Source organism: Mustela nivalis (genome assembly GCF_964662115.1).
Source record: "Mustela nivalis genome assembly, chromosome: 12".
NCBI lineage: Eukaryota > Metazoa > Chordata > Mammalia > Carnivora > Mustelidae > Mustela > Mustela nivalis.
The window spans coordinates 99,430,610-99,456,573 of NC_139031.1; the positions used below are offsets into that span (position 1 = coordinate 99,430,610).

At 43.6% G+C, this 25,964-nt stretch overlaps 1 protein-coding gene across 4 annotated transcripts in view; it reads right to left on the reverse strand.

Moving 5' to 3' along the window:
• The window catches only part of HECW1 (HECT, C2 and WW domain containing E3 ubiquitin protein ligase 1), a 469,612-nt gene extending 444,714 nt beyond the window's left edge, over positions 1–24,898 (reverse strand). The window contains exon 1 of one of the 4 annotated variants that reach the window (XM_082691734.1): positions 24,620–24,898. In XM_082691734.1, the coding sequence (XP_082547860.1) occupies positions 24,620–24,649 (30 nt within the window). In that variant the 5' untranslated portion in view covers positions 24,650–24,898. Of the gene's footprint in view, positions 1–23,193; positions 23,282–24,619 lie in introns of those variants that run through there. The other 3 variants (XM_082691733.1, XM_082691731.1, XM_082691732.1) reach the window with 3 other exon arrangements.
• Between the last annotated feature and the right edge of the window lie 1,066 nt (positions 24,899–25,964).

Consider the following 25,964-nt stretch of genomic DNA (forward strand, 5'->3'; position numbering starts at 1 on the left):
ATTTTAGGCACAGCAGGAGACAGTTTCCAGGGCCACATTCCTGGGAGCTCGGAATCTGCATTTTTAATTAGCCTCTCTCCAGGGCTTCTTATGTAGGATAGCCAAGTCACAGGTTAAGAAACAAAAGCAGACATCCCACTCCTCAATCAGACCCCAGTGCTAGTCCATCCTGGTGTTCAGGTTCTCAGAGAAATCTGCCTCATAGGTGTGTGCAACACAGAACAATATATAAATACAGAAGGCAGACCCCAGTCCACACATATTGTGAGCATTTTCTCAGGAGGAATAAAACATTGTAGTTAACTGCATTCAAAAGGCCAGAGACTAAAGTAGGACCAGAAGCAAAAATCCTGTGGTATGATTTAGAGCCTGGCAGTGGTCCCTTGGGGGCTGACATAATTCAAGTGCTTAGTTCTCCTTACTGTCACCAAAGATTTTTATTTCCTCAGTTCCTTGCAAACTGCAAAATAAGTTTTCTAAAATCTAAATTTTTCACACGCATACAATAGTAAAACCCAAGAGAATTGTCAATGCTCTTGGCTGCATTCCAAGAAAAACACACTCCCAAGGAAACCAGGGGCCCAAAAGGGCCCAGCCAATCACCTCGTGTAGCCAACTCCCAACTGTAAATGAAGCACTTTGATGGTCAGTGGGCCAAGGTGTCCTGCCTTTGGGCGATTCCTGGGCAGATGACTTCAGCTGGATTCCAGAACAATGTGGGTGGTGCTCCCTAGTGAGCCAGTGGAATCAGGAGTTTCCTCAGGACTCCTCTCAGTGGACTCAGGCAAAGAGCAGCAGAGCCAAGGGGGTGCGAGGCTGGAGTAGGGGGTGGAGGTGGAAAACGTCCCCTGCCCCCAGTGCTGGCAGACAGACAGGTCCCCAGCCAGCTTTCTCCTTACCTAAGAGGGAAATGGCAAAACTATGTTGGGCTCTCCTGATCTATGGGAGAAAACTGAAAGAAATATATTGAATTGTCGTTATCATCTAAGCTTAGATGGATCATGACATTTCTAAGAAAATACCTTCCAGAAAATCACAAAAGACTTGACAGATGACGAAGGCCAGGGCGATGGACTTGAGAATTCTTCATAGTGGATGCACGCTGCAAGGGAACAGCAGCGTTCCACCGGCACTGGCGTCTGCTCAGGAGGAATCCAGGAGAAGAGCACAGTAGGATTCTTCTGGAGAACTGACATGAAAGGACACAGGAGCCTTCAGAGGGGCAGTCACTGGTGTGAAAGGAAAAGGTCTTGTAACCTGTGCTCTCCTCATTGGTACGAGGACCCTCCTAATTTCAGCTCAGCCTCATCCCTCTGCATGTAGCCAGATAAAGGGAAACCTTAATAAAAATAACATTTGACAGAGTTAAAAAAAATTAATGAAGAGATTATATACAAATTAAATATAATAAAAAAGGAATTTCAAAATCCTAAATTTCAAGGATTAGAGATGAATAGGAAGAAAAAAATAGATAAAATCATTGAAAATATCAAATAAGGGGTGCCTGGGTGGCTTAGTTGTTAAGTGGCTGCCTTCCCTTCAGCTCAGGTGATGATCCCAGGGAAATGGGATCGGAGCCCCACAAGGGGCTCCCTGCTCAGCAGGAAGCGTGCTTCTCCCCCTCCCACTCCCCCTGCTTGTGTTCCTTCTCTCGCTATTTCTCTCTCTGTCAAATAAATAAATAAAATCTTTAAAAAAAAGTATCAAATAAGTACAAATTCAACAACAAAGAGAGAAATAAGAACTTCAGATGCATTTAGTATTCAAACTGACTCATCACTAACTGCATTTTACAGATCAGAAAGCAGGCATATTGGGGTGCCTGGGTGGCTCAATGGGTTAAAGCCTTTGCCTTCGGCTCAGGTCATGGTCCCACAGTCCTGGGATCCAGCTACTCCGCAGGGAGCCTGCTTCCCCCTCTCTCTCTGCCTGCCTCTCTGACTCCTTGGCGCCCAAAGGGCGGGGCCCATACTCCTTGGTAACCAGGGAGACAGTATGCATCCGCCCACTGATTGGATGCCTCCACCTGGCCTGACCCACCTTTGTATCTGGGCTTTGTTACCTGAAGCTGGTTTCTGGGACTTGTCTCCAAGTAAATCCCCTGGGGGAAGGGGAGCAGGGACAGTTTCTAAATAGGTCCTTACAATGATCATCCTCCTTCCCCCTGAAAGGCAATAATACCATTTCCTATGGAAGGGTACCCTCACTGCCCCAGAAGTTAGAGAGACGTTCTTAACCACCAGAGACAGGGAATTCAGGGCGAAGAAGGCTGTGTAAACAGACTCTGCTTGCTTTTTTTCACTAATTAGTAGCCAAGTAAGTTTCTTTATCTGGACGGTTCTTCAGAAATTTATTGTTTCTCTGTCTATAGCTATAAAAACTGCCTTTGTTCACTTCTTTGGGTCTCATATTCTTATGGGGCTCTCATAGGTATGTAACTAAATTTGTTTTTTCTCCTCTTAATCTGTCCTCTGTTAATTTAATTATTAGACTAGCCAAGAGAACCTAAAGGGATGGGAGAAAATTTTCTATTCCCCAACAAAACCCTCAAAATTAATAATGAGAGAAAGCAATTAAGATAAAATTCAACCGAAGTTGAATTAAGGAAAGACTAGAAAGCTGAGAACAACAACAGCAAGTGGTGTGTTAAACTTCTAAATCAAAGAAAATTTAAAAAATAAAAAGGAGAAGAATTACCCAAAAAGGGAAGCTATTTTCATAAAATAGAGGAGGAAAGAAAAAGAAAGCAAATTAAAATGGCATATATGATGTGAAAAATAACTTATTAAAGCAATGCCAAAATGCCAAGTGTTCTCAAAGAGTGAACGGGGTACTAATAAAGTAGAAAACGGAGTTCCCACAGCACGCTCTCCCCCGTAGCATGAAGACCAACACCGGCATTTTCATCACACATAATGCTACAGAAGGGGTCTTTGAGCACTTTTAAGCCAGACTGGCAGAGAAACTCCAGCAAACCTCCAATTTTACCTTGATTATAGAGTTGACAACAGTCCAGGCTGTTTGACATGGTATTTCTCATAAAACACTACTTCTAAAATATATTCCTAAAGCAATTAAAGAGCCTCATACCAGATGCTTCTGGGATGCCACTGGAATCTCCTCTGGGGTTATGTCATTGGACCCCTCCAAGAGGCACAGTTCACATCAGAACTGCGCAATGTACAGCCCCACAACCTTGTCCTGCTAGAGCTGTGTTGCAAACTACCATGCCAAAAGCCCTGAGAAGTCCTGCAACAAAGAAATCTGTTTCTCTTCGTCCGAGCTACCTTATTTGACCTTGAAAATCCCAAACTTTTTTCCATCAGTAAGCTCTATTTTTATCCTAAAGCAGTCTTACAGGAAGGACTCTAGAAAATGTGGTCCTAACAATGGGTCCCTTGGTCTCAGACAGAGGGCGGGCTTGAATAAGGCATAACCACACCAATTTCAAAGCAAATGCTATAGACATGGTTAGGAAAAAGAAGCTTCTGTGGGGAGTGGTAAATGCATAATGCAGACAAATACATGTGCAGCCAGAAAAGTCAGGCCTTTTCTAACCAATTTAGGAACAAGAAATGTGGGGGAAAGGACACAAATGAACTCTACCAAGAAGACCCTGGAATTCTGCCTCCCAGAATAAAATCCACCTGGCAGTTCATGACTAATTTACTGGCAGTGCTAGAGGAGTCTGTGCTTTCGGAACCAAAACAAAATAACCAGAAACAAAACAAAACGAAACTCGTGTTTTCAGCAAAGAGATATTTAATCATCAGCAGAAATTAAGCCATTGACTCCATGTGCCAAGAAAGTAAAAAACCTAAATTGAGACCTTCACCTGGCATTCCAACAGATCATTTCAACATTCTCAGCTCCCTGGAGGAGGTCTCTTAGCGGCAGTGTGGTTGGGCTGGATTGCAAAACTGTGATCTGTTCAGAGGGTAACTGAGTTATGCCAACCTGACAGCACAAATTCAACTACAGAAAAGCATGACATCTTCTTACATTCCCTCTCAAAGTCAGATGGCTATTATCCGGACTTTCAAAGCTGGGGAAAAAGAAGGCCTATTTATTGCTGTTCTTTAGGGAAATAGCATAAATAAGACCCTTAAATGAGTGATGTTAAAAAAAAAGTTACATACAAATCCAGTGAAATTATTTCCAAATATAAAAAAAATCCTATTCCATTTATACTGGGCAAAATCATTCTTTAAAAAAGTGTTGGTCAGAACAGTCTGACAACTGGATTTGAGCTGGTTTGGGGGAAAGGGTAGACTCTAAATTGGCAATAAAGAATGCAGAAGGCATTCCAAGCAGAGAAATAAACAACATAGATAAGATTTTAAGAGCTGAGGATGAGCGCTGAATGGGTGTGTGAGATCTGCTAATGAGATGAGTATCCATCTTCAACAGCAGTGAGAATCAATACTGGGCAAATGAATGTGGAATCCAGCTATGGGAGGTCTCTGAACCCGATACTGCACATCAAAGGAAGGAGACAAGGGTTCCTCCACAAAGTAGTCGCATGACTGCGCTACTGGAATTGAGATGCTTGTTGAGAGGAAGGGAAAAGAGACCGGACGAAGGAGATGAGCAGGACTGCTCTTCTACTGATCAGACATGAAGTAATTCAATCTTGTGCGAGAGTGGCAGCAGTGAGAACAGAAAAGATGGAAGTAGACTTCTGGAACAACCTGAAAGGTGTTTGGAAGGTGATACTTCTTATGTCCAGCTGCTTGCCTCCTACATGTTAACTTTGCATTACTACAAGTCTTAAGGGCTAGGAGAACTACAATATCATTACCACGAGAAGTCATAAATTTGGCTTTATATATATTAAACGTGACATAATAAAAGGATTTCTCAGATGAAATGCCTTGACATGTCAGTGGGCTCAGACTCAAGTCTGGAAAATCCTGAGCTTGACTTGGCCACCACCCAAACAGGTGTGAGTCGACTTCCAATGATGGTCATGCTCCCATAGCACAGCCCTGGGGATCGATAATGCCGTTCGATATTTTCAGCTCCCTGGAAGAAGCCTCCCTTAGCTGCAGTGTGGATGGGCTGGACTGCAAACCTGTGATCTGTTCAGAGGGTAACCTCGCAGAAAGCAGGAGGCATGGCATATCCTTCAATTTCAGAAATGAAGCAAGAGCCACATCCTTCCAGAATATGCACCTGACCCTTCCAGCACTCTGGAGGAAGAGCTTCCTCTGGTTATCTGCCTGTACAAAGATGAGAATGCCTCCCTGTGTTTCAACACAGCTGAGGATGGGGCGTCAAGCAGGGTTTGACTGGAATCAGCCTCCCTTGGGAGTGGAGAGGAAGCGTCTCACAAGTTCATCCCTTTTTACTTTGATCCAGGAGCCAATTTCCCTTAAGTGATCACAGAACCACATCCAACAATTGGGAAGCCAGATAAACCCCAGCAGATAAATGTCAAGGAGGCATTAAAGTCTGACTGCATCTAGATGTTTCACCTTGCCTCCAGCTAATCCCGGACCCTCTGCTTTGGGCAGAACACACACAGAACCCAGGAGAACGGACAGGAGAATATGTGCCCCTGGAGAACATCAGCCTAGATGGTTATACCATCCAAAGGTGAACAAACTGAAATGGAAAAAAATGTGTAATACACAGACAAGTGGGGATTCAGGGAAAAGCATACTTTGAGAGGTGGCATAGCATGTAGTAGAAGGGTCTAAACTGATTCTATTTTGTGCTCCAGATAAATGTCATAAATGCACAAAAGGCCTCGTGAACCCATACCTCAGGTCAGGTAAAGAATAACTTGAGACCGTTTCAGAAGATACTTAAATTCAGAGCTCAAAAGAGAGACTGCATGAAATGTAAGTTGAAATTTAAAAAAAGATGTGGCCCAAATTGAGGACTAGATCAAGAAGAATTAAGAGGCAATAACAGAAATAAAGTCTGCTTTGGAGTGGAATTCAAATTAGAGATGTAGAAAAGCAATTAGAAGTTTCCTAAGAATACAAAAGAAAGGTCAAAGGACAAAGCAACGTGTGAGATGATGACAGCTGTAGACAGAAAATTCACCTTTATGAAACAGGCATTTGTTTGTCAGAGAGACATTTGGTTCAAAGACACCAATTGAAACAAAACAAGTCACTAATGGTGGCTTAGCCAAGAAACAAGTTTGCTTTCTCTCCTGTGACAAGAAGTCCAGAGATGATATTTCTGGGATGGTAAGGCAGCCACCCTGCCAGGGACCTGGATTTATTTTTAGGCCTTCTTCTACCAGCTTTAGTGTGTGGCTTTCTTCTCCTGCTCACAAGATGGCTGCTGGCACTCCAGCCACCACGACCACATTCCAGATTAAACATGGAGGAAGAGTAAAGGCAAATGCCAGATGAATCAGCCCCCTTCAAAGAGCTATCCCAGAAGTCCCACCCAGTGACTTAGACCTACATCTCACTGAGCTCACATATGTCAAATTGCAAGGAAGATTTGGAATTGAGCTCTTAAACTGGGACCATTCCAAAATTAAGTCAGAGTTTATGAGTCAGCTAAAAAGAGAAGGGAGATACTGGTAGATAAGCAGCCTAACAAAACTCCTGATATAAATACAGTGACAAAGGAGCAGAGCCAATACACACAAATATAATAGGTGATGATTTTCTTGTGCTGTAAACACAAATAAAAAAGAGTTTTGCATGTTTCTAGTAAGTTCCAATACAAACAACAACAGCAACAAAAGCCTATGTACCTTGATATATTGGTAAAATGCTCTAATTCCACACAAATTTTCTACAAAGAATTTAAATTTAGGTTCTCCTCAGACTTCTCCATGATTCCCAAAGACAGGGGATCATAAAATAATATATCAAGAGTCTTGGGGAAATAGATAATAAACAAACATGATAATCACAGTCAAAACACTACTTATAAAACAGGAAAAAATCCTCCATACAATGAAAGCATCAGAAAATAATCCCATAAAAACTAAATAAAATAGAAAATTTTCACCCAAATCTATGAATGAGAAACTCATCACATTCATGCTTAAGAATAAATTTAGTCTTAAAATTTACAAATGGGAAACCTGTGCTATAAAAGACCACAATCTGGGTAAATGTGAATCTGTTAGAGAGGTCTAGTAGCCAACTGCATTTTCCAAAGGCCGACACAGCAGCATGTTCTCTCCTACATGTGACAACGTATGGCTTGGTGTTGAGAAAATCATGAATCCAAATCTGGGCTCAGCAGGAAAGGATGACTGGTGTGGAATTTCCATCACAAGATGGAAATAAATAAATTAGCTTTGTACCCAAGACAGTGTAAAGAGAAAAGCAAAAGAAACTCACAAAGAAGGTATTATTAAAAATAGGCATATCTGGGGTGCCTGGGTGGCTCAGTGGGTTAAGCCGCTGCCTTCGGCTGGGTCATGATCTCAGGGTCCTGGGATCGAGTCCCATATCGGGCTCTCTGCTCAGCGGGGAGCCTGTTTCCCTCTCTCTCTCTCTGCCTGCCTCTCTGCCTACTTGTGATCTCTCTCTGTCAAATAAATAAATAAAATCTTTAAAAAAAAATAGGCGTATCTGTCTTTGGGGAGTATAACACAGGTGAGCTGAAAGGGACAACTTCTAGCTTCCATTTTATATTTTTTGAAAATTTTTTTGGTTTTGCTATGTTTCTATATTACTCTTGTAATTGAAGAAGGCTAGTGATTAATAAAACAAAATGTATGCAACAGAAAAAAAAAGACACATCAATAACAACATTAGATATAAGAAAGTGATAAAGTAAACATCAGCTCTAGTTCTTGGGTTAAAAATAACAAATAAAATTCGAACAGATCTTATTTTGAAAAGGAAGGGAGAAACAGAGGGAGACAGGAAAAGAGGGACTGGGAAAATATGAAATTAAAAAAAAGAAAAAGACCACCGGTTAGGGTGCAATTAAAATTTACAAAAAAAAATTAATTTCAATTTAGGCAAATAGATAACTTTCTAGGAAAAAAAAATTATTTGTCTCAAGTAGAGGTAGAAACTCTAAATAAACCAATAACTATGAGATTAATGAGTTAATTTATCATGTTGCCTGAAAAAAGCATAAAGCTCAAGAAGATTTTCCAAATAAATCCTATCTGAATTCCAGGAAATAATATTCCTAACATCACATTCATTTTTGGGAGGACTAAAACAACAGTTTCCTAATACATTTTTGCAAATTTCAAATATATAGCATAATAAAAATGTAGACTAATCTTATTGCTTCTTTTATACAGAGTTATATATAAATCCATTTATATATAGTTTATATTTAGCTTTAAATAAAGATATTATTACGTTTATATATATAAAACTAAGCATACTGAATCAACACAGAATTAAAAAAATAAAATACGTTCAGTTTGGGTGAATTTGAAGACAATACAAATAGTTAACTATTAGGAAATATAGTAACGCAATGGATCATTTCATTAGGTCAAAGGAAAAAATGCACTAGCTGACCTTTGTAAATTCCCCCAAATTCTGCGTTTACACCATGATTAAAACACATTCTAAATTAGGAATAGAGGAACACTAACTTCTTTTTTTAACTGAAATAAACAGCCTATACCATTTAATAGTGAAAAACGAAATCCAATTTAATTAAGGACAAGAATAAGATAAGAAGACTTCCGCTTACCATTTTTACTTAATACAGCTCTGGTTCTGGCCCATGTTATGAACACATCCCACTCCAATGAAAGAGAAGGAAGGGAGGGAAGAGGGAGGAATGGAGGAAGGAGGGAGAGGGAAGAAAGGAGGAGGGAGAAAAGCAGGGCAGGAAATAACAAAGAAATATAAGCATTCAATTTCTTGTGCTAGAAAAGCATAAAAGGCTCCCACTGGCCAAAACTGGGTTAATTCGAGCATAAAAAAATGACAACAATTGATTGTATCACAAAGAGTAAATGAAAATTTATGAGAACCCAGGGATTCCTCTCTTCCCCAAAAAAGAAGAGAACAGAAGAAAGAGAAAGCTCTTTCTCATGGAAGAATGACAACTAATAAATGTGGAAGGAATTATTTCATGGTAATGTCACCAATTTGCACTCCCCAATGTAACAATGGATCCAGGGAAAGATTTATTGGATGATCAAAGAATTAAGTGCAAGGTTATTGGGAAATAGGAATTTGCCCCCATTACAAACTGTGAAGACAAATTGTACCTTTTGATGGGGACCTCTAAAGATCACCACCTTAACCAATAGAACATCATAAATAAAATTGGTAGACACATTATAATCACATCATATATGATAGAGTTAATATCTATGATATATAAAGACTGCATACAAGTTGGAAAGAGACAAAGACCTTGCCCAGGGAGGGTGTTGGCAAAACACGGGTACAGAGAATTTGCCAAATCAGAGCTTCACATCTCTTTGTCTTTTCATTGGCAAGTGTCAGAAACAGCCCTGGATGGGGTTGTCTCTGCCTGCCTATCAGAAAACTAATAAATTGGGTGCTTTACCATATAGCGGTATTTTTCCCAAATAGTGCCCCAGGGTCTCAGGCCCCCAGGCCATCTTTCTCTCCTCCTGCCATTCTTAGCCTAAAGCTTCCCATCCTTGGTCACAAGAAAGGGAAATATTGGTGGTAGTCGAGCCTGTCCTTTTTTATCCAGAAAACATCTTTCCCAGAAGTCACCATCAGAGGAGTCACTTGGCCACAGTTCCCTGCAAAGTGTCAGCCTCCAGTATCCCTCTTTGGATGATGAAAGGGCAAAAACAGAATGGCTAAATCATAGCACTCAGTAGGGAGCACCCTTATGGAGCATTAGTGTGTGGTATACATTGTTACAACTTTTCCAAAAGCAATTTGTCAGCCTATTAGGAAACCACAATGTAATTTCAGGATTGATCTGTTCTGCTTTGGGGAGCCGTTTCTAAGGAAGTGATGAGAAATTCAGTCAATGATTTGTATGCATTGGTATTCATCAAAGCAGTATTTCTAAGATATACCCTCCCTCACTAAACAAATAAACAAAATAAGGTAAATTTAAGTGCAATGCCCAGTAACAGGTGAATGGCTGAAAAGGCACGGTTGGGATAAGATAGGCTAGTGATGTGAGCTGGTCAAGTCTCAGAAACACTTTCCACCTCAAGGTTCCCATCTGTAAAATGGAGTTAGTCATATTTCCTACATAATTTTAGAAGGATTAAATAAAATTTTATATGGAAAGCATACTGCAAAGTGCCACAATAAAAATGACCATAATAGATAGATACATAGAGATGGAAGGGTATATAGATTATTATACAGTCAATTAAAATAACACATAAACATCAAAGACTGCAAAGAGAATGCATTCGAGATACTATTAAATGCACTGAATGTGTATTTATGGTGTGATTTTGGTATTACAGATGCCCAGAGGAAACGCATTAATATAACAATACATGGTCATTGCATTAATGGTGGTTGTTATTTTATTCTTTATACCTGGTTTTATTCTCAAGCTATCTATCTGATTGAATCAAGAGTCAGGAAACCTTTTCTTAAAGGGCCAGTTAGTAAATATTTTAGGTTTTCTGGCCTTAGGGTCTCTGCCTTCGCTAATCAGCTACCACCACAGCTGGAAAGCAGCCCTAGATCACATGCAAATTACGGGTGTGACCATGTTCCAACAAAACTACAAAAACTGGAGGCAGGCTAACCCTAGTTCACAGGCCCTTGCATAATGATATATACATGCTGCATTTTCAAAATAAAATCTGTAAGGTGGTAGAGCAAAAATCAAGAAAAGAGGAATTTTCCTAGTGGTGAAGAAGCCTTGCACAGGGCTTTATAGACAGGAGAAATCAGCAATTAGAGAGGAAGATGAGAAGTAATCCCTCAGTGGGAGAAGGAATCAAGCTGGTGGGGTTTTACTCAAAAAAGAAGAAAGTGAGAACAAATTCCACCATTGACCCCTGAACGACACACGTAACCGTGCGGGTCCATTTATACCTGGATTTTTTTTCCAGTAGATACAGTACAGTACTGTCAGTCAGTATTTTCTCTTATGATTTTCTTAATAATATTGTCTTTTCTCTAGCTTACTTTATTGTAAGAATACAGCATGTAATGCATATAATATACAGAATATGTGTTAATCGACCGTGTTCTTGGTAAGGCCTCTCGTCAACAGTAGGCTGTTAGTGCTTATGTTTTTTGAAGAGTCAAAAGTTATACTTAGATTTTCAACTGCATGTCGGATTGGCTCCCCTCTCCCCCTACGCCGTGCAAGGGCCAACTGTATAGGGTTTCACCCTGACAGTTTTGGCCCTTCTCCCATGGTGCACTGAGGTGGTAGGAAGCTCCCAGGTAGAAAGCCAAACCAGGTAGGGCAGCCTTACAGCTTGTCATGGAGAGTGTAATGGAAGGTACAGCACCCCAGGCCTCCACCCAGCATCCCAACAAAGGGCCCAGTGCCCCTGCTCAGTGGGACACTGGCACAAGGATGCCTCACTGTTTTCAAGTAATTCTCTTTCAGAAAATCCTTATTACTAATGAATCAAAATCTTCTGCCCACTTGTTCTCATCCTGGACTCAGAGCACCTCTCTGAGTCATATTTCCGATTTCGGCTATTTGAAGCCATGCTCATGGGCCTTGCTTTCCATCCTAGAAATCCTCAAAGCACAGTTTCTCTAGAGCAAAAGTTGCAAATTAGAGGCTTTCAGTTATGCCAGTCTGGCTCACTGAGTATTGCCATATTATTAAATTGAGCAAATGGGAAAAAAAAATCTTAAAAAACTAAAATTCTCTTAAATATTCAGTCTTGTGGTTTTCTTAGAAAAATCAGAACTAGCAACACGTTCGCACATGTCAGCAATTGGCTTGAAACTAAGTAGCCACCAACACAGGTCCAGACTCACCATCCCCTGCCGGCAGCTTTCCTTCTCCCCCAACCCTGAAACCCATTATTTGCCTGGACTCCAAGGATATAAAAGCTTCCTGCCCAAACGTAAAGGGAGCTAGCAAATGGTGCTGCAAAGGGTCAAGCCAGGAGACCAGAGACAACTTCTCATCCTAGGTCTCACAAATGCAGAGGCTGTGACCCTGGGAGATGGCTGTCTTATTGTGGAGACCCTGAGAGGGTTAAGTGGGACATAGCTTGGGTGCCTTCCCTAGCCAGCATTCTATGAATCTATAAATGGCTTAGCTAATTTTCAAACCTCACTGAGCTCATTGCCTGAAAAATACCGGAAGTCATGAGTTCCACCTGCTAATGGCACTTGGAAAAAATAGATTTGAAAAATAAAATATGTGGATCCCTCAAAAGCCATCTGCAAATTCATACCAAGATGTGCTAAATGGAAAAAACAAAGCCATTCACTCTGCCTCTGAAATGAAATTTCAAAGGCATGGGCTCTTACAATCATGAAAAAATTCCTGCCACGAAGTTTAATGTTTTGATAAAAATAGTACATCGTTTACATGATTCAACTGAGACCAGTGAGCGCTTGAAACAGGGAGGGGTCAGGACCCCAGAATGACCTTCCTTTCCTTCTTTGGAAGTGTGACACTTCTGACACCTAATTCCTACCCTCCCCCATTACTCTCACAGCTTGGTTTAGATGTGTTTTATTTCTCTTGCTATAACCCCTCAACTTTCTCTAAATAGCTGAAATGGTTCATTCAATACTTTCTCTAGAAGCTAAAAAAAAATACCCTAGGTTAGCACGATAAATGCCATTTAACCCAGAGCAGGATGCAGACCTCTGGAGAGGAGAATCTGACCATCCGTCCTCCTGCCTCCCTTCCCCACTCCCAGCAGTGGGAGGCCCCGCGTCGAGTGCGGTCTTCATCCCAGGCCTCCTCCACCTTCTAACAATGTGCACCAAACCCGGCCATTCACCTCGCCTGATCCTGGAAGCCTATGGGTCCTGAGCAGGTAGCTTGTCTGAGCTACAGAATATCCCTCGACACAGATGTTCATGGACGTCTCTATAAAATATTTAGATTAAAAAGTACCTCCTGCTCCCGAAGATTCTCTAGATCATTGGGGAAAAATACCATTTGTGACAAAGTTTTGAGTCACGAGGGAACAGGATTCTACAGCCCTGGGTTCTCAAGCAATGGACCTGAAGGTCCAGATCAAGTACAGAAGCATTCGATGTGGTAAAATTAAGTTTAACTGAAGAACAGCACAATGATTTCTAAGTCCCTGACAAGGGTGATGTTCTACGTAATGACCAAACCGTGAGGATATTCTCAGAAGCAAGATGGTGAACTTGAAGGCCTCACCCTCAGCTCTGTGACAAGGACTCTGGCATACCCATTCACCAGGATAACCTAGGCCCCAGCCCAGTGTCTGGTATATAACAGACGCTCCATTAGCTGTGTGGAAATAAAACAGTCACCCCTGGGGGCCTGGTTCAGTCAGTGGAATATATAACTGTAAATCTCGGGGTTGTGAGTTCAAGCTCCATGGTGGGTATAAAGACTAATTAATTAAAAATTATAAATCTTTAAAAAAATTAAAACTCTTTTTAAAAATCACTCTTAAAAGATACAACTCTTTCGATTTGCTTTCTCAACCGAAATGTTTCTCCACTGCAGGGATTTTATTCTGCTGTATTTTTTGCACAATTTTGCCTTAAACTCAAGTAGATTTTTGTCTAGAGGTAAAAATCCCGCACAAAAACAAATGCTTGTCATATAATGGAAACTCAAGAAATGTCTTCTAGGTGAATAAAACAATTGAAAATTACTTGAAAATGATTAATCAGAACTTTAAAAGTTTATATACAGTATTTATACATTTTATATATATTTCCATATTATCTGTACATAGATGTGTGTGTATACATACACACAATGCATTTTTATTTTGGTTTGTGATCCAGTAGTCCCTAGGTCAAATTTTTCATTAGAAGCTTAAAGCCTTTTCTGTATATATATAGTGATATTTTTTCTTCTCTCCTGGGAAAAAAGCCGAAAATAGCAATTAGTGACTTCCAACTATTTTCCCAAGGATGTCACACCAGGACCTGAATGTATGTTTCCCAGACAGATGCCTTTTACTTACTTGTAACAAAAGGGTGGAGAATGTTTGCAAAGTTCTTGTGAGAGATATTTCATCAAAAATTGTGCTAGCTTGCTACTCAAAGTTGTCATGAAGACAGAGAACAGCATTGCAATAAAATTCCCTGGTGAAATTTAACCAGATACTTTATTGTGAATTGTTTTTGAATCAGAGTGGATTTAAGAAACACTGACTATCTCATTCTTTCAAGTAGACACCAGGTTTACACAAAGTCCCCAAACATGGCCCAGCAGAGCCAAGGGGCCAGATCTGTCAGGCATTTCCAAAAATGAATGCACCACACAAGCAGAATGGTAACATACAAATCTTGTTTCCTATTGCCTGGGGTCTGAGTCTTTTGACATTCTGCAATTTCTTCTCTATGGCTTCTTTCAGAAGATCTAAAAAGTCAGGTTTCTTCTGAAGAAGGAAGTCACTCAGACATTGGTAAGAAGGTAACACTGTGAACCTCCCTTTGGGGGGGCAGCGCCTGGGTGTTTCTGTCATTAAGCATCTGCCTTCAGCTCAGGTCATGATCCAGGGGTCCTCGGATGGAGCCCCACAAAGGCTCGGCGGGAAGCCTGCTTTTCCCTCTCCCACTCCCCCTGCTTGTGTTCCCTCTCTCTCTGTCAAATAAATAAATACAATCTTAAAAAAAAAAAAAAGTCACTTTAGGAAAAGTTATCAGGCATTCTTCTATTCATGACTGGGCAGGACAGCAGGGAGAAGACAGGTTCCATGTCTTATACTGCGTGATCTTGGGAAAGTCTCACCTGTCCTCGGGCTTACTCTTTTATATACAAGGATATTAAAAATTGAAGATATGGTCCAGCTATAAACTGCATTCAGCCTTTAAATAGTGAGTTCTGTTCCTGGGCGCTATTCTCAGCACTTAGGAAAATCGATGAAAAAAGCAGGATAGAAATTCTTGTCCTTGTGGAGTTCACCTCTTCCAAATTTCCACTTAGTGTTATGATATGCATTTCATGGATGCATACATTGTGCAGAAAGCCATTCTAGAAGCAATACAATACAGACCTTCTCAACTCAGATTGTTCCTCGGGGCACTCATTCATTTAACATTCAGAGACATATCTGCAATGGCAGATACCAGGACAAGTATTTTCAGGATACTAAGATAAACAGGACATGGTCCTTAACCTTGGGGAGCCCATCATTGAGTAAGGAGGCTGAAATGCGGGAGAGTCAATAGCGAGCATACAGTGATCCCCATCGCATGGGAAGTCAGTGCAGGGAGAGTTCTATCCACTGGAAAACTCAGGACATAAGAGTTAAGCGAGATCTTAAAAACAGGTAAATTTATAGAGGGCTAGGGAAACTGAGATTAGAACACAGTGTAAGGAAGAAGGTACATCATTACAGGAAAATGGAAAGTATGTTTGGAGAAATGAAAAGAAGTTCCAGTGGGCTGCAGGAGAGGTCAACAGGAAATCCTGGGACATGGCTGGACACCACCCACAGACTTGCAAGACCAGCCTGGGGAATGGGCTCTTTCTTGTGTAGACATTAGGGGCTCCTGATGGTTTTAAACACAGGAACAACATATGAGATGAAAAAAAAAAAAAAAATCAGTGTGGACCAGAGGAGGCAGAGACCAGAGGGCAGAGAGTTTTATCTAGTCCTAATAACAACAAATAAATTACTCAAATTTGAGGACAATGGAGTGACCAACAGCTACTTGCCCCTGGGGTGAGGAGGAAGCAAAGACAAGCTTTAACCATGAGAGAATGCCAGCCTGGATTAGTAACACAGAAATTGAGTACCAACACAATACCCAGGCAGTATGGGGCGCCTGGGTTAAAGCCTCTGCCTTCTGCTCAGGTCATGATCCCAGGGTCCTGGGATCGAGCCCCGCATCGGGCTCTCTGCTCAGCAGGGAGCCTTCTTCCCTTCCTGCCTCTCTGCCTAATTATGATCTCTGTCTGTCAAATAAATAAATAAAATCTTTAAAAAAAATACCCAGGCAGTAATGAAGAACTCAACTCCCACCTTTTGGAGTAGGGGAAATCATTTATGGAAATCACTTATTGGAGGATCCAGAGACCTGAAAATACCATCCAAACTCTAACCCCACAGATTCTGAAAAGATTTTATTCTGTGCCCAACATCACTCAGAATACAAATCAAAACCACAAGGACACACCACTGCACATCAGTCAGAATGGCTAAAATCAACAAATCAGGAGACAACAGGTTTTGGCAAGGATGCAGAGAAAGGAGAACCCTCCTCCTACACTGTTGGTGGGAATGCAAGCTGGTGTAACCACTCTGGAAAACAGCATGGAGGTTCCTCAAAAATTTGAAAATAGAGCTACCCCATGACCCAGCAATTGCACCACTGGGTATTTACCCCAAAGATTCAGATGTAGTGAACCAAAGGGGCATTTGCACCCCAGTGTTTATAGCAGCAATGTCCACAATAGCCAAACTATGGAAAGAGCCCAGATGTCCATCGACAGATGAATTGATAAAGAAGATGTGATTCATATATACAATGGAATATTACTCAGCCACTAAAAAAGGATGAAATCTTACCATTTGCAACAATGTCGATGGAACTGGAGGGTATTATGCTAAGTGAAATAAGTCAATCAGAAAAAGATAATTATCATATGATTTTGCTCTATGTGGAATTTAAAAACAAAACATAGGGGAAGGGAGGGTAAAAATAAAAGACGAAATCAGAGAGGGAGACAAAGCATAAGAGACTCTTAACGCTAGGAAACAAATTGAGGGTTGCTGAAGGAGAAGTGAGTGGGGCATGGGGTAACTGGGTGATGGTCATTAAGGAGGGCACATGAGGTAATGAGTACTGGATGTTATATACAACTGAAAAATCACTGACCTCTGCCTCTGAAACTAATATGAAGCATACATTAATTAACTGAATTTACATGAAATTCAATTAAATTTAAAAAAATAAAAGAGTGTGGCTACTATGTTCCAGGCACTGTTCCAGACACTGGACAAATAAACGAGTCCCTGGTCTAAGGCATTTACAAGACAGAATGGGAGACAAGACAATGGACGCATAAGGAAGCAAATACACCACAAATCAAGTGGTGTCAAGAAATGTGAAGAAAAAGAAAGCAGGGAGATGGAAGAGAAGGCAGTGTATACATGGGTGGTCAGGGAAAGCCTTTCTGAAGAAGTGATATGTCATCAACCGAGAGTCAAGCTTGCACATACCTGGGAGAAGCCTCCCCTCCCCCTGCACACGCATCCCTTCCAGGTTAAGGGAACAGCATGGGAGATGAGAGTGTGAGTGGCTTGGTTAAGGAAGGTTAAGGAGGTTGGGGACATGGGCCTGGTACAGCAGGAGTGGGAGCCCCAGTTATAAAGGGGCTGTTGGCCAAACAGGAAGTTTGGATTTCATTTTCAGAGGGATGGAACCATCAAAGACTGTGGGCAAAAAAATAACAGAGATTTCTGACTGTTCTGTGTTGTATTTATGCTGCATGCCAACACCTAAAATAATGCCTGACACATAGCAGACATTGAGTCAATATTTGGTGAACGAATGAATGATCATTTGGGCTGCCGTACAGAGAACAGATTGCAGATGGGCAGGGCATGCAGGAGACTGGTTGGGCATCCGTGCAGAAGCTGAGAGATAATGGTGGCTGAGATAAGTCTGGTTATGCTGGCCAGACGTGGTGAGAAGAAGGGACTGCCATTTGCAAAAAGCCGGATTAGAAGAGAGACACAAGTCAGGGGATCAAAGGCATTCGGCCTGAGCAACAGAAGAACAGAGGTGTCCCTTTACACAGATGGAGAGCTCCAAAGGGAAGGCAGCTTTGAGGAGTGAAAATTGGGGTTTGTGTTTTGCACAGACAAATTTTAGATTGCATGGCATTCAGGGAGATGCCAGTGGTAGCATTCTAAGGTGAGCCAGGACCACTGAGATAGACTTGATGATCATTGGCATAAAAGCTGTATTGAGACCAAAGGCAGAAATATAGGTAAGAAGAGATGTGAGAGCCAAGCCCTAGAGAATTCCATCATGTAGGGATAAAAAAATCAGGGACCATCAAGAGAGCCTAACAAAGAGATCCAGGGACACAGTAGGAAGCCAGGAGAATCTGTTGTCCTAGAAGCAAAGGTCTCAGGACAGAGAAAACGGACCCTAGGGTGTGATCAGCGGCACTCAGATGGGAGCTGGCCTGGTACTGGATAAGCAGACACTGCCAGTGACCATCATGGAGACAGTGGGAAGGAAGGGTGGGGACTAGAGCTTGAATGGGTGCTCTGCGAGGTTGACAGAGAGACGAAGCAGGAGCACACATGGTGCTTCCAATGAACCCACAGTATTCTGGTCTCAGGCTACACGGCTGGCTGGTATTTTTTTTTTTTATTTTCTTCATAATTCACAGATATGTTAAACATCTTGTTAGCGTCAATTAAACATTACACAATAAAATACATTTTCACAGGCTCACACAGGGGGACTAAAGAAAGCCAGCGTGGACCACTTTATCCAGGTGTGTTCTGTAAGAGGGAACAGAACACTGACCAGCTGGGAGGGGTGTGGAGTCTGGAGAGGCATCTGAAATGTCCCCTATCACAGCATGTTTCTGTGTCAACTGTTTGTTCCCATCAGTCCCTTTATAAGCCAGTCCTTTGTCTTGTCAGGGACAGGGGTGACCCTCAAAACTACTTCTTTCTCAACTTCAGAAAGCTCATTTCCACAAAAATTACTTAGGCACAAAATAGAGGGGACGATTTTGTTAACTGAGTAGTCTTACATTTTGATGGTAAAAGGAATTAAGAATAACAACACTTTAAAAGAGAAGTTCTTTTAAGAGTAAACACCTATCGATCACATCCTGTGGTTTTCTGGCTGGTCAGTGTGTTGCAGGAGGGACCATGATGGACGGCTGCTGTGGCTGCGGACAGCAAGCAAGCGAGGTCTAATGTGTCCAACCCTAGTCTCCCCTTAACCTGAACCTCTGAATTGCAGGACTGAGACTTCTGTTTCTCAAACTGTCATGACTTAAACCCCGAAAGCAAAAGCAGGGAACATGTGTACAAAAGTTAAATGAGTGTCAGTTTAAGGACAAACTAATTGAATCACAATCGCTGGCCATGGATGTGAATTCTGGTCTTCTTTTTTTCCCTTCCACACACATGATATTTCCCTGACATCTGTTCAATCCAAATAGATCTAGAAAGTGTGAAAGGGAAAATCTGCTTCACTAAATATATAAAAGGGACCCCGAGTGAAGTCTCCATGATGGCATTCGTCATTATGGGCACAGATGGCGTCCTTTTCCAGCACCCCCCACCCCAACAACACCAGCTTAAGTTCCATACACTGAATTCTCCCCAAAATACTGCAAGGCAACAGATACTGGGTAACACCAGAATAGCCTGTCTGTACAGTACATCCTTATTTATCAATCCTCTGTGTACATCAAGTTTTGGGCCAACAAATCAGGAAGAGTGTGAACAGGGCACAACTCCTGGTTGCTATGGGGAATCCAGATGTCATTGTCTAGTGACCAGGGTGCTCAGTGGCCTTGGTGATACCCTGCCCATAAGCAGTGACATTATTGTCATCGTGCATGGACTGCTTATCATTTTCTCTACAATGCCCATGTCACAGAACATGACAACCACTTACCAATAAATGCCCATACATCCAAATATTATGATATGGGACATATAAATCACCAACATACTGCTTTGTTTCCTAAAGTGTTGAAGGAGGCTTTAGGACAAATGCCCAGTGATTAGAAAGTCCATGTTGATGTCCAACAAAATCATCAGATGAGCTAGTCTGCCTCTAAACCTCATTGTATCTTAACTTGAGAAGCAACAGTTATGAAGAAAATAGAGGGGCGCCTGGGTGGCTCAGTGGGTTAAGCCTCTTCCTTTGGCTGGGGTTATGATCCCAGAGTCCTAGGATGGAGCCCCTCATGGGGCTCTCTGCTCAGCGTGGGGGCCTGCTTCCCTCTCTCTCTCTCTCTGCTTGCCTCTCTGCCTACTTGTGGTCTCTGTCTGTCAAACAAATAAATAAAATCTTTAAAAAAAAGTTTAAGAAGATAGAAAGTGTTGAGACAGATGGAAGATTATGAGACGCCTGCCTGCATCCAGTGGGATGGGGTAAGGGTGAGTGGGCAGAGCTACCAGCCCCCAATGTGTTATGGCTGAGGCAGGACATCAGCCGAACTCAAGAAGGGGCAGAAACACAAAACAGTAAGTAAATAAGTAAATAAATAAGAGCAAAGTGAGGGACCAGAAGGCAATGGGAACATTGTTAGATGAATCCCAGGGAACACTTCTGACCGCCATGGTTACTCAGCTGTGAAACACACTCCATGGTGAGAATAAAAACATTTTACTCTAGGGCCTCGAAACTTGACTATCAAACCATAAACTAACAGACATTTTATACAAAAGTTGGGGATCATCCACTTTTCTCCTCACTGGGAACAGAAATGCCACAGATTTTTTCCTTTCATATAGTAAATCTAATTTTACAAATAAGAAAGAACTGTGATAGCTACTTATGGACAATATGGTTAACAGAGATAACCCAGAGGCTAGCACACATAGCCTTAAGTGTTTCTAGTAGATATATTGCAAAGTTAGGTTTATAAATAAGTGTAAATATTAATATAATTATAATTAATACTAATCTTTGTCTCCCTCTAATTCAATTGAGTAAACCCACAAAAACCATCCCAGAATCACGGCGTTAGACATGACCTTTTGGATTACCTGGTTCAACTCCTTACTTTTAAAGAGGAGGAAATCAAACCTCAGAGAGGGAAAGTGACTTGAAAAAAGCTGCGTGGAACATTCCACACTGTTTTCTCTAAAAGTCCATGAGTGTCAAACATGCTTAGGGTTGCCTTACAGGAAGGCATGTGGATTTGAACTTCCTGGTTTCCTAATAGTAACCCGTCCTGCTTTTCAGGATGAAAAGGTAAGGAGGTGACTGGATGGAAGCAAGGGGTCTGTCTGTAAGTCACACCTGTTGGCGTAGAAATCCGACTGCGAGGAGACAGTCAGAGTGGGCTGGTGGCCCAGCAATGATGGTTGTCTCTGGTCTAGCTGCTGGCTCATTTCAGAGGTTAAATGTGATTCCAACAGAACAACTCTCCGCCAGGGGCATTCCCTAGATAAGTCCATCATCAGAGCAAGCTCCAATCTTAGAGAGGAAGTGGCAGAGTGGGGCTCACCCTCACCCGTCTAATTGTGGGCTGGAGTTCAGGGGCTGAATAAGTTCCCTTTTAAGGCCACAGCAAGACAGAACCAAGCAGCTATCAGATCAATTTTATCAAAAGATAACCCAGGTTTTTCAAGTAAGAAAGAACCCAAGCGGGCAGTCTTGCAATCTCCGTGATTTCTCCCTGAGAGCCCGGGGAAACTTTTCTCTGGGGCAGCATGAGGGAAGGCACAGATTTGAGTCCTGGCTCACCTGTTCCCTCAGAGGCTTACATAACCCCTCCGATCGGCCCATCTGACTCACGAAGGGAAGAATTCCCACCTACCTCCTGCCTAAAAGAGTAGAGGGCATTGTTATGACCTGAAATGCACTCAACCAACATTCCTGAGAACATACCCCTGTCCTGGGCGAAGTGCAATGTGCCAGAGAGATGAGAGATGAATTGAACAATGTCCTTGTCCTCAAAGTGCTCGCAGCACATTCAAGGAGGCTGTGGTCCTTTCATACCTCCTGCAACTGCAGTATGATAAGAGCTACCTCAGAGGTATGAAGGAGAAGGCTATGGAAACAGGAGAGGGGATACTTTATTGCGCCTGGCAGGTATCCTTAGTCCCGGATGTTATTATAATTGTAACTTTAAAACAATGAGCAGAGTACAGTGGAAAATTGAGTAGTTAAGCATAAATCGATGACCAAATACCCCAACCACTCCCAAACTGTAGAAATTACTACAAGCACCTGAAAATGCTTTGCTTGCCTTAGCATAATTGTTGCCTCATTTCTATAAAGAGCATCAGTGCTAGCAAGTTTTGTGAACAATATCAAATTCTGTCAGGGAAAGTAAATCAGACGCTATTACCAATTGCCAATGAAACAGCCACTTAGAGGCTTTCATTAAAAACAAACAAAAAAAATCAATCATTGGAAATAAGCTATATTGTCCATTACTTAACAAAAGATGAGACTGTAATAAAGAACTAATCCACAAACAAGGAGAAAATCTGTTACCCAGTATTCCTCTAGGTACCCCAGACCCTACCAAATCTTTTGCCCTAGGGAATAAAAGCAAACAAATTTGACCTGTTTGAGTCATTGGTTAATTTCATCTAGAAGAAAATGCAGATGCCAGAGTTAAAACAAACTGCAAGGTGTTAAAACAAACCATAGATTCTATAATCTGTCCCTTTGTTGTTTGTATAATTTGGGCTATAATTATTGGCCTTGATAAACTTGGTAACTTTTCTTACTCCTCTACCATTATCACACAATGCTAGAACTGGAAGGAGCCCCAGAAATCAGCCAGTCCAACTTCCTCACTTCACTGATAAGGAGGGGAGATGGCAGAGGCTTCTCCTCCCATAATCACATCTGTCCTTTTAGTCCTCCCTGCATTGATAATCATATCTGATGCAGGCATCACAGAGACTAACGCTTAAATGATCTTTTTAAAACACCCTTCTTTAAAAGCCAGAAGCGCAAAGGGAAGCAAATGACGGTACAGACACAAGTCACAGGCGTTGCAGTCTCTCTGTACTGATCCATTAATAGGCTGTGCCAGCTCAGCCTATTGGTGGTCTCCCAACCAAGTCAATAATGTCACAATCTAAACAAACTTGGGCAATTTGCCTTCATGAAATAACTACCTGAGACAAAATGAACTGTCATTCCACAAAGCTGCTAACCTTCCCTAGACTGGGACTCCAGAATTAGTCAGAACATGGTTTATTAAATGAAACACTCTGAAGTTCAATTTGCCTGTGGGTCTAGGAACTAAAATAGTCCTACTCCCCCCCCCCCCCATGCCACATTCCAGAGGAGGCGGCAAACAGAGGGAAGGGGCAGCAGGGAATTCTGCCACTCTCTTTTGCTCCAAGCACGCACACACATTCATACACACAGGGTAGGCATTTGGACTCTAATCCCTTCTTAGTGGAAAACACACATTTTCAAAATGAATCCCCGATCTAGAACGAATTACCGTAATAGCCACAGCCGGCGCGAGTCCGCTGATGAGAAATGCAGATCTGGCCACCTGCTTTGAGACGCCTTGGACCGCGACACTGCCTGAGTCTTTAAAGTCTGGCCTTTTCAGGTAGGGCATCTGCCCTCCTAAATCGCGCTTAAATCCCAGGAAAAGAGAGAAGATGCCTCCCTTAGTCTTTGAACTAGGCTGCTCGTCCTGTTTACATTTCTGCTGAACACAGCCTTGTTATCTTTTCAAAGAGAAAAAAATAAAAACAAGGGGGAGAATTGTGCACCACTGCAGATCCCAAGAGAAGTAAGCACAAAACTATAGCAACGTCAAATATCTTCAGCAACTAGGAAAATCCCCACTTGCTATCTGGTGTCAGCTCAATGCAGACAGGGGCGCTCTGTGCCCGGAACCACAGGAAGCCGGGCATCTCCGCAGCCTGTGTCCCTGCCAGCTCCCCCCCACGCGCTCAAATTGGGCAGGGAAGTTATGGTCTCTGTGTGCAAGACAGAGAGACAGACCACGCACCCACACTCCGCAAATCTGCCAAGTGGCCGAGACGTCAAAACGGCAGAGCGATCACAAGGCACTGGCGGAGCGGGGATGGAGGGGCCACATTGTTTGAGCCCTCGGATTTTGCTGCATTGTCACGGCCGGGGAATGTAGGGGTAGAAGGAAGCGCACCTCTAGCTAAAAATGGACCGCGCGCATTTTTCCCAGTGGCTCCCTCCCCGCCTGCGTGCGGCTCGCAATACGGTAGGCGACGAAACGGGCTGCTCCCGCTAAAACTCAGGTGGCAGGCCCGGCTGAGCGGTGCTGCCGGCCGGGGACAGGGAGGCGCTGGAGCAGCACCCACACCGCGCATCCTGCCACCACCCAGGGGAGCACGGCCCCGACCTGCCCCGCGCCCCCTGAGAGAGCACTGGCAAGCTCGCGCGGGGCTGGGGACTCGCTCGGCTAACCACGGCATTGCATGGGACACAATTGTCTACGAGGGAACCCGAGGCAAAGCCCAAATTCGGAGCCTTGGTTCGCAAGGGGTGGGTGTGGGCTGGGAAGGGGGATTACGTAGGTCTCTCCGCCCCCTCCCCTGACACCTCCTCGCCGCTGGGAGGGCGCCGGGGGGCGGGGGAGGCGCCACCAACCCGCTTGGGGGCTTCTTTGTTTCTCTCCGTGCCCCGCAGGAGGGCCCGGTGTGCCTGCCGTACCCAAGCCGGGGTCGCCCCCCCGGGATGCCTGCCCGGCCCGGGCGGCGGCACGTCCCACGCTGACAATTGAACCTCGCGGGAGAAGCGAGAGGGTGGGGAGGAGGGTGGATCCCGGGCCCTGGGGAGGGAGGGCGCTGCCGGGGCCTCGGGAGCGGCGGGGAAGCCGCCCAGAGAAGGGCGGGGGAAGGGGCTGCAGGCAGAGTCCCCGCAAGGCGCTCGCTTACCTTGGCAGCCCCGGCCTGGGCACAGATCATGCTCCTGTCAGCGCGCAGGTTAGAGCCGGGGGGCGCACGTGCCCTGCATGGCGCGCCGGGCACCTGCCGGGGGACCGGGGCGCCCACCCGCTCTCGCAGCGCTCCAGCGGCTCGCGGTAGCCGCCGCCAGGGCCACGGCGAGAGGCGCGCGCTGCTCGGTAGTGTACGCGCGAGGACTGGGCCGGCTCGGTCAGAGACGCACCGTATTCGGGCAGCCACAACGGCGCCTGACGCGCGGTAACGCAGCACACTTCATCGCTTTATCCTCCCGCCCGCATCCCCTCCCTCCCTGCTCCTCTGTGGGTACCAGACTTCCCGAACCAACCACAAGCCGGGCTTGCTCTCATTAGCGCTGCCCCGCCCTGCAGCCTCCGCGCACCCCCCCCCCGCCCCCGCCGTAAATATATATTGATTCTTGTTACCGCCGGCCCCGTCCTTCCTACACCCAGCAGGCACACCGGGCATATCCAGCACCGGCCCCGGCCCACTGGCCCTTTTGTGTCGGAGCAAACATTATGTCCAGAAAGGATCTGGTAGAGACACCCTAGCAGATGACAAGTGTTCTTGGCCTCTGTCTTACACACTTTCCCCACCTACCCTATACACAGTTGTGAACACTCACACATGTCTGGGCACCATCCTGTGTCTGCACCGCAAAAACACAAAACAAACATTGTAATTACAAATGCAAAGGGTGAAAATACTACCCCCCCCCTCCAATCTATTGTTGAACAAGACCAGCTTTCAAACAGGGTTTCATACTAAACTGCTCGCAGTATCAGGATGCTAGAACTGGAAGGAAGCGAAGAATAAATCCCTCCTTGTACAGCCAACCAAGATGCATAGAGAACTGAAATGTTGGTCGCTGTTGGCTGCTGGCTGCCCCGTGTATGTAAATCTATGTGCGTTTGGTCGGGATCTGGCTTGATGTATTCACATAAGATGCAGTGGTTTTGAGCACGTGCTCTCCATCATCTGTAATCCCATGAACTGCATTCTTCAGAATGCTTATTTATTTATTCCGATTCTCCTGCCCAGCATCTCCTAAGTGAGACATTTTACACACCAGGAGAAATCTTTCCCACACCCCAAGCTCAGTCTTCCTTCCCACACCCCAAGCTCAGTCTTCCTCTAGAATAAACAAAGGGTGGCCCTGACTCCAGAACTTCTCACTCCTCATTGAAGTCAGTGCACAGACTTCTCTAGACCAAGACTTCTCCCCCAACCCTGTAAGATGGGATGTTTCTCAGTGACTCTTCCTTCACTGGCCCAAGTCTTGACTTCTCTCTCACAACCAGAACTTTTCAGGAGTGGA